The 14449-nt window shown below is 38.2% G+C and overlaps 1 protein-coding gene across 1 annotated transcript in view; it reads left to right on the top strand.

Annotated features, from left to right (window-relative positions):
- FSIP2 (fibrous sheath interacting protein 2) overlaps window positions 1-14449 on the top strand; it is a 128131-nt gene that overhangs the window by 68857 nt on the left and 44825 nt on the right. The window contains exon 15 of the mRNA XM_060106711.1: window positions 14393-14429. Coding sequence (XP_059962694.1) covers window positions 14393-14429 — 37 coding nt within the window. The remainder of the gene's footprint in view (window positions 1-14392; window positions 14430-14449) is intronic.

The following is a 14449-nucleotide window of genomic DNA, read 5'->3' as shown; positions in this document are numbered from 1 at the left end:
CAGTAAGTCTGCTTGCTACTTTCAATCTGTGGTCAGAAATTTATAGTTTACTTATTGGGCAATACTCTGATGTTTTGGAAGGGGAATGGTATGGTCAAATTAGCATACATGATGGTTAACTCCAACAGAAATATATAAGAAAAATTGATGGCAAGAAACTAGGAACCAGTTCTAGAAGTCCATTAGTGGCCTGCACAAAGGCTTCATTTTGTGTTAGAGCGAGTAGGCCCAAATCCAAATGATTTTAAATGGGAATTTATTTATGTTCAAAGCATAATGCTAGATATTGGGTAGATACCACAAGGAAGAAACCTATGCCACTGTGATTGTGAGCTGTTCTTTTTCAAAGATACCCTGTTGGTGAGAAAGAGGATGGAAATAGGACAAGTTAAAACACCACAAAGCTCAGTGTTCTTACCTAGATCATCTATTTTTCTTGAGTAAACACTCTGTGGAATGCTGAAAGCCTTTGGTTAATTTTCAGAGTTCTGAAAACTGAAAAAAATTGACTATGAAAACCATTTACTATAAAATAATGAAAAAAATGTGTTAGTTTACCTATTGCTTTTAAGAAGGAGTAAATTTTCAGAGCTCTTTACTCTGCCATTTTCACTGATATCAACCTTTATCTGGTTATCACAGTTGTTTTTTAGTGGTCTTCTTTGAAGTTTTCTCAGTTATTTGATTATTTTTATTCTTAGGTCTTTTCTCTTTGTTTGGATATTTCTGCATGCCTTTGAGACAGAAAGTCTGTTGGAGTCAGGTACAGATATCAGTTAATACAATGGACTCCTTGAGTTCCATTTGGTGCCCACAGTATAATGTGAAGAGAATAGAAAAATGAATCTGGGAGAGTTAGGTTGCAGAATATCAAAAAGAAAAAAAAAAAAAACTGTGCTTAGGTTAACCTAAAAAAACAGATCCTGAAAAAATAAAGGAGACCAAAAGATAAAAACATGTCACTGACATTACCTTTCAGGCTCCAGGTTCTATATTGCAAAAAGTACTAGTCTGAGTATGGACTGTTGCTACAAAGCCCATGCCTGAGCTAAAACCAGGGAGGTTTTCATTTTCTGCCAAGATATAGGATATAATTCTCTGTCTTGCTGTTTCTCATAACTGAATTTTAGACTTTGGGAAATTTTTAATTTTATTTGTTTATTTAAAAGAATTTTTTATATTGGAGTATATTGGATTTACAGTGTTAGTTTCAGGTGTACAGCAAAGTGATTCAGTTATACATATACATATATCTATTTTTTTTCAGATTTTTTTCCCATTAGGTTATTATAGAATATTGAGTAGAGTTCCCTGTCCTATACAGTAGGTCCTGTTAATTATCTATTTTATATATAGTAGTTTGTATATGTTAATCCCAAACTCTGAATTTATCCCTCCCGCCCATTTCCCCTTTGGTAACCAGAAGTTTGTTTTCAAAGTCTGTGAGTCTGTTTCTGTTCTGTAAATAAGTTCATTTTTATCACTTTTTAGACTCCACATATAAGTGATATCATATGATATTTGTCTTTGTCTGACTTACTTCATTTGGTATGATAATCTCTAGGTTGATTCATGTTTGGCATTATTTTATTCTTTCTTGTGGCCGAGTAATATCCCATTGTATATATGTACCACATCTTCTTTATCCATTCCTCTGTCAGTGGACATTTAGGTTGCTTCTATGTCTTGGCTACTGTAAATAGTGCTGCAATGAATATTGGGGTGCATGTATCTTTTTGAAGTATGGTTTTCTCTGGATACATGTCCAGGAGTGGGATTGCTAAATCATATGGTAGTTGTATTTTTAGTTCTTTAAGGAACCTCCATTGTTCTCCATAGTGGTTGTACCAGTTTATATTCCCACCAACAGTGTAGGAGGGTTCCCTTTTTTCTACACCCTCTCCAGCATTTATTGTTTGTAGACATTGTTCTTTGGCTGCGCTGCAGCTTGTGGGATTCTAGTTCCCCAACCAGGGATCGAACCCATGCACACTGCAGTGGAACCGCAAACTCCTAACCACTGGAAAGCCAGGGAATTCCTTGTTTGTAGACTTTTTGATGATGGCCATTCTGACCAGTATTGGTGATACTGGATTGTAGTTTTGATTTGCATTTCTCTAATAATTAGCAAAAATGCTGAACATCTTTTCATGTGCCTCTTGGCCATCTGTATGTCTTCTTTGGAGAAATGTCTGTTTAGATCTTCTGCCCATTTTTTCATTGGGTTATTTGATTTTTTAATATTGAGCTGCATGAGCTGTTCATATATTTTGGAGATTAATCCTTTGTCCGTTGATTCATTTGCAAATATTTTCTCCCATTCTGAGGGTTCTCTTTTCGTCTTGTTTATAGTTTCCTTTGCTTTGCAAAAGCTTTTAAGATGCATTAGCTCCCATTTGTTTGTTTTTATTTCCATTACTCTAGGAGGTGAGTCAAAAAAGATCTTGCTGTGATTTATCAAAGAGTGTTCTTTCTATGTTTTACTCTAAGAGTTTTATAATGTCCCATGTTACATTTAGGTCTTTACTCCATTTTGAGTTTATTTTTGTGAACGTTGTTAGGGAGTTTTCTAATTTTATTCTTTTACATGTAGCTGTCCAGTTTTACCAGCACCACTTATTGAAGAGACTTTCTTTTCCATGTATATCCTTGCCTCCTTTGTCATAGATTAGGTGACCATAGATACATGGGTTTATATGTGGGCTTTCTATCCTGTTCCATTGATCTATATTTCTATTTTTGTGCCAGTACCATTCTGTCTTGATTACTGTAGTTTTGTAGTATTGTCTGAAGTCAGGGAGTCTGATTCCTTCAGCTCCGTTTTTTTCCCTCAAGACTGCTTTGGCTATTTGGGGTCCTTTGTGTCTCCACACAAATTTTAAGATTTCTTGTTCTAGTTCTGTGAAAAATGCCACTGGTAGTTTGATAGGGATTGCATTGAATCTGTAGATTGCTTTTTGTAGTATAGTCATTTTCACAATATTCTTCTAATCCAAGAATACGGTATATCGCTCACCATCTGTGTCATCTTTGATTTCTTTCCTCAGTGTCTTATAGTTTTCTGAATACAGGTCTTTTACCTCCTTAGGTAGGTTTATTCCTAGGTATTTTAATATTTTTGTTGCAGTGGTGATTGGGATTGCTTCCTTAATTAATTTTTCCAATATTTTGTTGTTAGTGTATAGGAATGCAAGAGATTTCTGTGCATTTATTTTGTAGTCTGAAACGTTACCAAATTCATTGATTAGCTCTAGTAGTTTTCTGGTGGCATCTTTAGGATTATCTATGTATAGTATCATGTCATCTGCAAACAGTGACAGTTTTACTACTTCTTGTCAAATTTGTATTCCTTTTATTTCTTTTTCTTTGCTGATTGTCATGGCTAGGACTTCCAAAACTATGTTGAATAATAGCAGCAAGAGTGGACATCCTTGTCTTGTTCCTGACCTTAGAGGGAATGCTGTCAGCTTTTCACCATTGAGAATGATGTTTTCTGTGGGTTTGTCATATATGACCTTTATTATGTGGAGGTAGGTTCCCTCTATGCCCACTTTATGGAGATTTTTTTATCATAAATGGGTGTTGAATTTTTCAAAAGCTTTTTCTGCATCTATTGAGATGATCATATGGTTTTTATTCTTCAACTTTTAATGTGGCATATTACATTGTTTTGCATGTATTGAAGAATCCTTGCATCCCTGGGATAAATCCAACTTCATCATGGTGTATGATCCTTTTAATGTGTTGTTGGATTCTGTTTGCTAGTATTTTGTTGAATATTTTTGCATCTATATTCATCAGTGACATTGGTCTGTAATTTTCTTTTTTTGTGATATCTTTTTCTGCTTTTCATACCAGGGTGATGGTGGCCTTGTAGAATGAGTTTGGGAATTTTCTTTCCTCTGCAGTTTTCTGGAAGAGTTTGAGAAGGATTGGTTTTAGTGCTTCTCTAAATGTTTGATAGAATTGGCCTGTGAAGCCATCTGGTCCTGGGCTTTTGTTTGTTGGAAGATTTTTAATCACAGTTTCAATTTCATGACTTGTGATTGGTCTGTTCATATTTTCTATTTCTTCCTGGTTCAGGCTTGGAAGGTTATACCTTTCTAAGAGTTTGTCCATTTCTTCCAGGTTGTCCATTTTATCAGCATAGAGTTGTTTGTAGTAGTCTCTTATGATGCTTTGTATTTCTGCAATGTCTGTTTTAACTTGTCCTTTTTCATTTCTAATTTTATTGATTTGAGTCCTCTCCCTCTTTTACTTGATGAGTTTGGCTAAAGGTTCACCAATTTTATCTTCTCAAAGGACCAACTTTTAGTTTTATTGATCTTGCTACTGTTTTCTTTTTTTCTATTTCATTTATTTCTGCTCTGATCTTTATGAATTTTTTCCTTCTATGAACTTTGGGTTTTCTTTGTTCTTTTTTCTCTTGTTCCAGTAGGTGTAAGGTTAGATTGTTTATTTGAGACTTTTCTTGTTTCTTGAGATAGGATTGTATTGCTATAAACTTCCTTCTTAGAACTGCTTTTGCTGCATTCCATAGGTTTTGGATCATGTTTTCATTGTCATTTTCTCTAGGTATTTTTTGATTTCCTCTTTGATTTCTTCAGTGATCTCTTGGTTATTTAGTAATGTATTGTTTAGCCTCCATGTGTTTATGTTTTTTACATTTTTTCCCCATAAAATTTCTAATCTCATAGTGTTGTGGTTGGAAAAGGTGCTTGATATGGTTTCAATTTTCTTAAATTTACTGAGGCTTGATTTGTGACCCAAAATGTGATCTATCCTGGAGAATGTTCCATGTGCACTTGAGCAGAAAGTGTAATCTGCTGTTTTTGGATGGAATGTCCTATAAATATCAATTCAATCTATCTGGTCTAGTGTGTTGTTTAAAGCTTGTGTATCCTTATTAATTCTGTGTCTGGATGATCTGTCCGTTGGTGTAAGTGTGGTGTCAAAGTCCCTCACTATTATTGTGTTACTTTCAATTTCCTCTTTTATAGCTGTTAGCATTTGCCTTATGTATTGAGGTGCTCCTATGTTGGGTGCATATATATTTATAATTGTTTTATCTTCTTCTTGGATTGATCCCTTGATCATTATGTAGTGTCCTTCCTTGTCTCTTGTAACAGACTTTAAAGTCTATTTTACCTGAAACAAGTATTGCTACTCCAGCTTTCTTTTGATTTACATTTGCATGGAATATCTTTTTCCATCCCCTTATTTTCAGTTTCTATGTGTCCCTAGGTCTGAAGTGGGTCTCTTGTAAACAGCATATATATGGGTCTTGTTTTTGTATCCATTCAGTGAGCTTGTGTCTTTTGGTTGGAGCATTTAATCCATTCACTTTTAAGGTAGTTATTGATATGTATGTTCCTATTACCATTTTCTTAATTGTTTTGGGTTTGTTTTTTTAGGTCCTTTTCTTCTCTTATGTTTCCCACTTAGAGAAGTTGCTTCAGCATTTGTTGTAGAGCTGGTTTGGTGCTGCTGAATTTTCTTAGCTTTTGCTTGTCTGTAAAGCTTTTGATTTCTCTCTCGAATCTGAATGAGATCCTTGCCGGGCAGAGTAATCTTGGTTTAGGTTCTTCCCTTTCATCACTTTAAATATATCATGCCTTGCCCTTCTGGCTTGTATAGTTTCTGCTGAGAAATCAGCTGTTAACCTTATGGGAATTCCCTTGTATTTTGTTTGTCATTTTTCCCTTGTTGCTTTTAATAATTTTTCTTTGTCTTTAATTTTTGTCAGTTTGATCAATATGTTTCTTGATGTGTTTCTCCTTGGGTTTATCATGCCTGGTACTCTCTGCACTTCCTGGACTTGGGTGGCTATTTTCTTTCCCATGTTAGGGAAATTTTCAACTTTAATCTCTTCAAATGTTTTCTCGGGTCCTTTCTCTCTCTCTCTTCTCCTTCTGGGACCCCTATAATGTGAATGTTGTTGCATTTAATGTTGTCCCAGAGGTCTCTTAGGCTGTCTTCATTTCTTTTCATTATTTTTCCTTTATTCTGTTTTGTGGCAGTGAATTACACCATTCTGTCTTCCAGGTCACTTATCCATTCTTCTGCCTCAGTTATTTTGCTATTGATTCCTTCTAGTGTATTTTTCATTTCAATTATTGTATTGCTCATCTCTCTTTGTTCTTTAATTCTTCTAGGTGTTTGTTCTTTCATTCTTCTAGGTCTTCATTAGACATTTCTTGCATCTTCTGCATCTTTGCCTCCATTCTTTTTCTGAGGTACTGGATCCTCTTCACTATCGTTATTCTGAATTCTTTTTCTGGAAGGTTGCCTATCTCCACTTCATTTAGTTGTTTTTCTGGGGTTTTATCTTTTTCCTTCATCTAGTACATAGTCCTCTGCCTTTTCATCTTGTCTATCTTTCTGTGAGTGTGGTTTTTGTTCCCCAGGCTGCAGGATTGTAGTTCTTCTTGCTTCTGCTATCTGCCCTCTGATGGATGAGGCTATCTAAGAGGCTTGTGCAAGCTTCATGATGGGAGGGACTGGTGGTGGGTAGAGCTGGGTGTTGCTCTGTTGGGCAGAGCTCCATAAAACTTTAATCCTTTTGTCTGCTGATGGGTGGGGCTGGCTTCCCTCCCTGTTGGTTGTTTGGCCTGAGGTGACCCAGCTCTGGAGTCTACCTGGCTCTTTGGTGGGACTCATGGCGGACTCTGGGAGGCCTCACACCAAGGAGTACTTCCCAAAACTGCTGCCAGTGTCCTTGTCCCCGTGGTGAGCCACAGCCATCCCCGGCCTCTGCAGAAGACCCTCCAACACTAGCAGGTAGGTCTGGTTCAGTCTCCTATGGGGGTCACTGCTCCTTGCCCTGGGTCCTGATGCACACACTACTTTGTGTGTGCCCTCCAAGAGTGGAGTCTCTGTTTCCCCAAGTCCTGTCAAAGTCCTGCAATCAAATCCCACTAGCCTTCAATGTCTGATTCTCTGGGAATTCCTCCTCCTGTTGCCAGACCCCCAGGTTGGGAAGCCTGCTATGGGGCTCAGAACCTTCACACCAGTTGGTGGACTTCTGTGGTTTAAGTGTTCTCCAGTTTATGAGTCACCCACCCAGTGGCTATGGGATTTGATTTTATTGTGATTGCACCACTCCTACCATCTCATTGCAGCGTCTCCTTTGTCTTTGGATGTGGGGTATCTTTTTAAGTGAGTTCTAGTGTCTTCTTGTTGATGATTGTTCAGCAGTTAGTTGTGATTCCGGTGCTCTCGCAAGAGGGAGTTGAGAGCATGTCCTTCCACTCTGCCATCTTGAACCAATCTCCAATATCTGTCTCTAGGTATTTTTTGATTTCCTCTTTGATTTCTTCAGTGATCCCTTTGTCCTTTACTCACATATTTTTTAGCCTCTACTTGCTTGTTGTTTTTATAATTTTTTTTCTTGTAGTCAATTTCTAATCTCATAGAGTTATAGTTGGAAAAGATGCTTGATATGGTTTCAATTTTCTTAAATTTAGCAAGGCTCACTTTGTGGCCCCACATATTGTCTATCCTGGATAATGTTCCATATGCACTTAAGAAGAATGTGTATCCTGCTGCTTTTGGATGGAATGTCCTATAAATATCAATTAAGTCTATATGGTTTAATGTGTCATTTAAAGCCTGTGTTTCCTTATTGATTTTCTCTCTGGATGAACTGTCCATTGATGAAAGTGGAGTGTGAAAGTCCCTCACTGTTATTGTGTAACTCATGATTTCTTTTTTCTGAAGTTGGCTATTGCTTTAATTCTGATTTTAAACGTCTGAACACTGCCCAGCTAAGAAATTCCACTTCTAAGAATTTATTATAAGAAAATAATGAGAGATGTGCAGAAATGCATATATAAAGGTGTTCATCAAAACATTTGTGTTAATAAAGATTAGGCAAAAGCATAAATGCCCAATAAAGAATTTGTTAAATACTTTGATATAGTCATTTTATGGAAAGTGCTTTGGTTATTAAATATGGCTGTATTTTTATCTCTATCTATATGCCTGTATTTTCTAATTTTTATCTACCACAAATATTTTGTAGTTATATAACTTAATTGAAAAATTTTTAAATCTGCTCAGCTCAGTGCTTTGTCCAAAATTATGTTCCTTGCTTGTTTTTCTTATGCTTTTTTTTCCAATTTGACTTTACAGTTGAATAGCCAAAGTTCAGTATATGTAGACTCTAAGTTTTAATTTTTCAACTTTAGCTTTTACATCTTCTGTTTTTAGTAGTTTAGCTTAACTTCAACACCTGACACTGAGCTGCTATATAGAACAGCACACAAGCCAATGGAAAGCTGTCATTTTCATTTTGAACACTGTCCGTCTCCTGCAAGCTCATATCTGAGGCCTGTATATTCTAATTAAGTATCAAGAAGGACAAGCACAACCATAAACTCAAATATCTAGGAAACATTTGAAGATGTAATCAGTTGAAACATTCCTTTTTTCATCTAGACCTGACTGCATCTTAACTCAGATTAGGAATTTTGGCATGGTTTTGCCAGGTTGCAGCCTGTTGGCCTAAAAGCCAGAATGAATAGTATCTTTAGTATTTATAGCTCAAAAGTTGTCTCTTTGAAAGGAAGACAAAGAGGTGCCTGATTACATCATAGCTATGTGTGCCTGTGTGTGTGTGTGTGTGCATGTGTGTCTGAGAGAGGAGGGATGGGGGAGGGGACAGAATGGAGGAGAGGGAGAGGAGAGAGTGAGAAAGTGAGTGGGATTGTGTAAAGGGTTTCTGTTATCTTTGGCACTAGGTTAATTTGCCCTTTTAAAGTTCTTATAGACTCCAATCGTTCTTCCTAGTAGATGTTCTACTTTTAATTAATTGATTAGTTGTTCAATGTCTGACTCTCTTTCTAGAAGGTAAAGAGACATGAGGGCAGGAACCATGTCTCCACCCACTCCCCTCTCTCTTTCCCTAGTTCCTACCACGGTGCTTTTTGTATATGTAGTGAGGATTTAATAAATATTAGTTGAATAAATGCATGCAAGGGTCTTAAAAAACCATATTTAAATATATATATATATATATATATTTTTACCTTATCTAACAGCTTCTGTGGCTGCTGTAGCTTCCCCCCCACACACACACAGCTGCTTCTTAAAGCCATTTTTATAGCAGGAGAGGACCATTTCCTCAAACTGAAGGAGGTGCTTGTTGGCTACTTCTGCAGCGGGAGGGTTGGCCCACCCTCCATCCGTTGTGAGCTTCCAAAGGTGGGACCTACTCTTCAGCCCTGTTTTACGGCAGTTAGGATCAGTGTTTGCACCTCCCTTCCTAGCTGCCCCTATGCTCTAGATAGTTCTGTGACAAAAACCAAGCATGTGTTTCACAGTCTGCAGTAACACAGAGCTGTAGCCTTTTTAGGATGTCTCATTTGGATGCCAGTGTGACTGTGGGAACTCCAGCTCTCTCATAGACAAAGTACACATCCATCTTTAATTTGTGCTACATGCTAGGCTTTGCCTCATGAAAGCTTGGTGAAGGCAGGCATTTTTGTCTGTGTTGTTCACTGGTCTGTCTTCATCCTTAAGGACAGGGCTTGAATGCTCACTCTGGGCACTCAGTAACTGTTTGTGGAATGAGTGAATGAATGATGAAATATCCTCATAGCTGGTGAATGTCATCTTGTGTTTGATGTGGCATTTTGGCTGTAGTTCACTCAGTTAAGAACTTGAAATGTGTACTGTTTATGAAGAGGACAATCTTTTTCTCACCCCCCTACCCCTATTTTCTGTCTGGCTGATCTGCCCATTGGTTTCAGTGGGAAACCAAAGTCCCCCACTATTATTGTGTTACTGTCAATTTCCCCTATTACAGCTCTTAGCATTTGCCTTGTGTATTGAGGTGCTCCTATGTTGGGTACATAAATATTTGATTGTTACATCTTCTTCTTGGATTGAACCCCTTGATCATTATGTAGTGTCCTTCCTTATCTCTTGTAACAGTCTTTATTTTAAAGTCTATTTTTTCTGATATATGAGTATTGCTCCTCCAGCTTTCTTTGATTTCCAATTGCATGGAATGTCTTTTTCCATCCCGTCACTTTCAGTCTGTATGTGTCCCTAGGTCTGAAGTGGGTCTCTTGTAGACAGCATAGATATTGGTCTTGTTTTTTTTTTTTTTTATTATTTCAGCCAGGCTATATCTTTTGGTTGGAGCATTAAACCCATTTACATTCAAGGTAATTCAAGGTAATTATCAACACGTATGTTCCTATTACCATTTTCTTTATTGTTTTGGGTTTGTTTCTGTAGGTCTTTTTCTTCTCTTGTGTTTCCCGCCTAGAGAAGTTCCTTTAGCATTTGCTGTAAAGCTGTTTTGGTGGTGCTGAATTTTCTTGTCTTTTGCTTGTCTGTAAAGTTTTTGATTTCTCTGTTGAATCTGAATGAGATCCTTCTTGGGTAGAGTAATCTTGGTTGTATGTTTTTCCCTTTCATCATTTTAAGTATTTCCTGCCACTCCCTTCTGGCTGGCAGAGTTTTTGCTGAAAAATCAGCTGATAACTTTATGGGGATTCCCTTGTATGTTATTTGTTGCTTTTCCCTTGCTGCTTTTGTTTTTTCTTTGAATTTAATTTTTGTTAGTTTGATTAATATGTCTTGGTGTGTATCCCCTTGTGTTTATTCTGTATGGGACTCTCTGTGCTTCCTGGACTTGGGTGCCTATTTCCCATGTTAGGGAAGTTTTTGACTATAATCTCTTCAAATATTTTCTCAGGCCCTTTCTCTTTCTCTTCTTCTTCTGGAACCCCTATAATTCAAATGTTGGTGCATTAAATGTTGTCCTAGAGGTTTCTGAGACTGTCCTCATTTCTTCTTATTCTATTTTCTTTATTCTGCTCCTCAGCAGTGATTTCCACCATTCTATCTTCTAGCTCACTTATTTGTTCTTCTGTTATTGATTTCTTCTAGTGTACTTTTCACTTCAGTTATTATGTTGTTCATCACTGTTTGTTTGTTCTTTAGTTCTTCTATGTCCTTGTTAAACATTTTTTGTATTTTCTCAATCCGTACCTCCATTCTATTTCTGAGATTTTGGATCATCTTTACTGTCATTACTCTGAAATATTTTTCAGGTAGCTTGCCTATTTCCTCTTCATTTATTTGGTCTTATAGTTTTTTACCTGGCTCCTTCATCAGTAACATATTTTTTTGTCATCTCATTTTTTTTGATGGGTGGGGCTATGTTCTTCTCTTACTGGTTGTTTGGCCTGAGGCATCCAGCACTGGAGTTTGCAGGCAGTTGGGTAGAGCTGGGTCTTGGTGCCAAGATGAGGACCTCCCGGAGAGCTCACAGCAATTAATATTCCTTGGGGTCTGAGGTTCTCTGTTAGTCCAGTGTTTTGGACTCAGTGCTCCCACCACAGGAGCTAAGGTCTGACCCCTGGCCTGGGAAACCAAGATCCTGTGAGCTGCGTGGCACAGCCCCCCCCCAAAAAAAAATGGCAACAAAGAATAAAAAATAAAATTAGAATAAAAAATACATTAGAAAAATTAAAAATATAAATGAAACAACAACAAGGCAAAACCAAACCACAACAGCAACCAAAAATAAAAAAGGGCCAGAAAAGACCTCGGTGGGGGCTCAGGGATTAGGCGAGGGGGACAGGGCATAGGCTCAGGACTGGCATGCCGGAAAAGGCCTTGGGGGATTGGGGGACAGGGCCTAGACTCAGCGCAGCCAGGGGGCGAAGGTTTAGGCTTGGGACCCCAGGGCACTGAGCCAATGGGGAAAACGCTGGCCGTGTTCCTTTCTGATCCCCCCAAACTCTCTCCCCATCCCTGCTGATCCCCTTTCCATGTGTGGGCCCCTCTGAGCATGGGAACTGCCCCCATACCCCAGTCTCTCAGGGGCACGAGTCCTGTCTTGCCTCTACTTGCTATTTTCTTATTTTGGGGGGGTTTGTTTATGTAGGGTTTTTTTCTTCCCTTTTCTCTTCTCTTGTGATTTGATGACTATCTTTAGTGTTGGATTCCTTTTTCTTTTTTGTCTATCTATTGTAGATACAGTTACCATGAGGTTTTGATAAAGAAGTGTATACATATGCAAGGTTGTTTTAAGTTGCTGGTCTCAATTTCAAATGCATTTCCAATATATCATGCATTTATACTCTCCTCGCGATTGATGGTTTTGATATCATATTTGTGTGTGGATGATTTCCTACTTTTATTGTATGTTTGCCTTTACTGGTGAACTTTTCCATTTGTACTTTTCTTGTTTTTAGTTGTGGCCTTTTCTTTTCCTCCTAGAGAAGCTCCTTTAGCATTTGTCATAAAGCTGTTTTGGTGGTGCTGAATTCTCTTAACTTTTGCTTGTCTGTAAAGCTTTTGATTTCTCTGTCAAATCTGAATGAAAGCCTTGCTGGTTTGAGTATTCTTGGTTGTACATTTTTCCCTTTCTTCACTTTACATATATCATACCACTCCTTTATGGCCTGACTTTCTGTGTTTGTAGTCTCCATTCTGCATGCTGCAGGACTGTAGTTCTTGCTTCTGGTGTCTGCCCCCTGGTGGGCGAGGTCAGTTCAGGGGCTCATGCAGGCTTCTTGGCAGGAGGGACTGGTACCTGCCCACTTTGGGTGGAACTGGGTCATGTCCCTCTGGTGGACAGGCCTGTGTCAAGGGGCTCAGGAGCACTTTAGCCAGCCTGTCTGTTAATGGGTAGGACTGTATTCCCATCCTGTTGGTTTTATGGCCTCAGGCATCCCAGCACTTGAACCTGCAGACTAATGGGTGGGGCCAGGTCTCAGTGCCAAAGTGGTGACCTTTGGGAGAGTTCATGCTGAGGAATTTTCCCAGTGGCCTCTGCCACCAGCATTCTTGCCCCCGAATGGGCCACAGCTGACCCCCAGGAGACACTCCAAGACCCGCAGATAGGTCTGGCCCAGGTTCCTACAGAGTGACTGCTTTGCCCTGGGTCCCTGTGCACATGAAACCTTGTGTGCACCCTCCAAGAGTGAAGTCTCTGTTTCCCCCAGTCCAATGGAGCTCCTGCACTCAAGCCCCGCTAGCCTTCAAACCAAATGCTCTGGGGGCTCCTCCTCCTGCTGCCAAATCCCCAGGCTGGGGAACCTGATGTGTGACTCAGAACTCTCAGTCCTGTGGGAGAACCTCTGTGATATAATTAGTTTCCAGTTTGTGGGTTGCCAACCTGGGGGGTATGGGATTTGATTATATTATGAAAGCACCCCTTCTACCATCTTTCTGTGGCTTATTCTTTGCCTTTAGATGTAGAATATCTCTTTTGATAGGTTCCAGTCTTTTCTGTCAATGGTTGTTCAGCCATTAGTTGTGTTTTTGGTGTTTTCATGAGAGAAGGTGAGCTCAAATCCTTCTACTCGGCCATCTTGCCAACCTTCTGAAGGAACCCATTTAACTGTATACATGTTCTTCTAAGATCTTGGGAGAACACAGTTGATGAGTAAGCTATCACTGATTTCAGTTCAAGCTTGTTTCCTCTGCATGTGGTCTTCTTCACAGGTCAGTGATGCTCGCTGCTATTGGAGCAGGATCCCAGCTCTCATCACTGCACAACACAAACTCAGTGTCTAATTTTATAATGTAAAGTACAGGCCTAGAAAAAGTAAAAAAGGTATATCAATTTTCTCTTAAGAAAGCAGGAAGAAGATAAGCAAAGGGCCTATGTTGAAATTTATGAAAATAAATATCTGAAATATACAAAAATAAATCAGAACTAAAGTCTTAGATCTTGTTTTATTAAATGTATGTTATTCTATATTTTTCATTGAGTTAATTTTTACAATTCAGAAAACTATGTTGTTTATTTCATTAGTATCATGATAAAAAATCTAATTAGAACACATGATAGAATATTGTCATACATAGAAAAGGGCTACATCTAAATTGGTATTTAATATGGCTAGAAATTTATGATTTTAACCCATAGTTATTAAATAGTCACCACTTAATTCCTTACTACTGTTTGAGGAGAGTGTGGGTAGGACTATGGGATTTGAAAGGGTAAATTAAGGATTATCCAGAAGCTCTGGTCAGATTGTCTTGCTAACTCATGCTGCCTTTTAGCAAACAGAAAGGACTAGCTCACTGTCTCCCTCCAGGTCTGTGTCCTTCCCCAGAGAACCTCAAAGCAGGAATGGTTAACATGGGTCAGAATTGGAATTTTCAAATAGACATATTTTTTTATGCAGCAGCCACAATTCTACTCCTTTGAGTAATAAATCATGTGGGCCAAAATCAAAGAAGGAAGAGAAATAGGTGGTGGGGGTGGACAATAAAAAAGTTTATTCTTTTGAACTTCTTTTAAAAATCTCTTAGATATAAAGAGAAGAAACTGATTCACTGATTAGAAGTTTTGTAAAAAGCTATATAAATTCTTGACCCTAAGTAATAATTAAATCATCAACCTTTCTTGACTTTACAGACAACAGAATCTCCTACAAAACTGCTTGAAAGAAAAAGTATGTATCATAAAACTCAT

This window comes from Mesoplodon densirostris, chromosome 8 (assembly GCF_025265405.1).
Source record: "Mesoplodon densirostris isolate mMesDen1 chromosome 8, mMesDen1 primary haplotype, whole genome shotgun sequence".
NCBI classification, from domain to species: Eukaryota; Metazoa; Chordata; class Mammalia; order Artiodactyla; family Ziphiidae; genus Mesoplodon; species Mesoplodon densirostris.
Note: the sequence above shows the minus strand (reverse complement) of the source record. Positions and strands in the feature narration are given on the sequence as shown.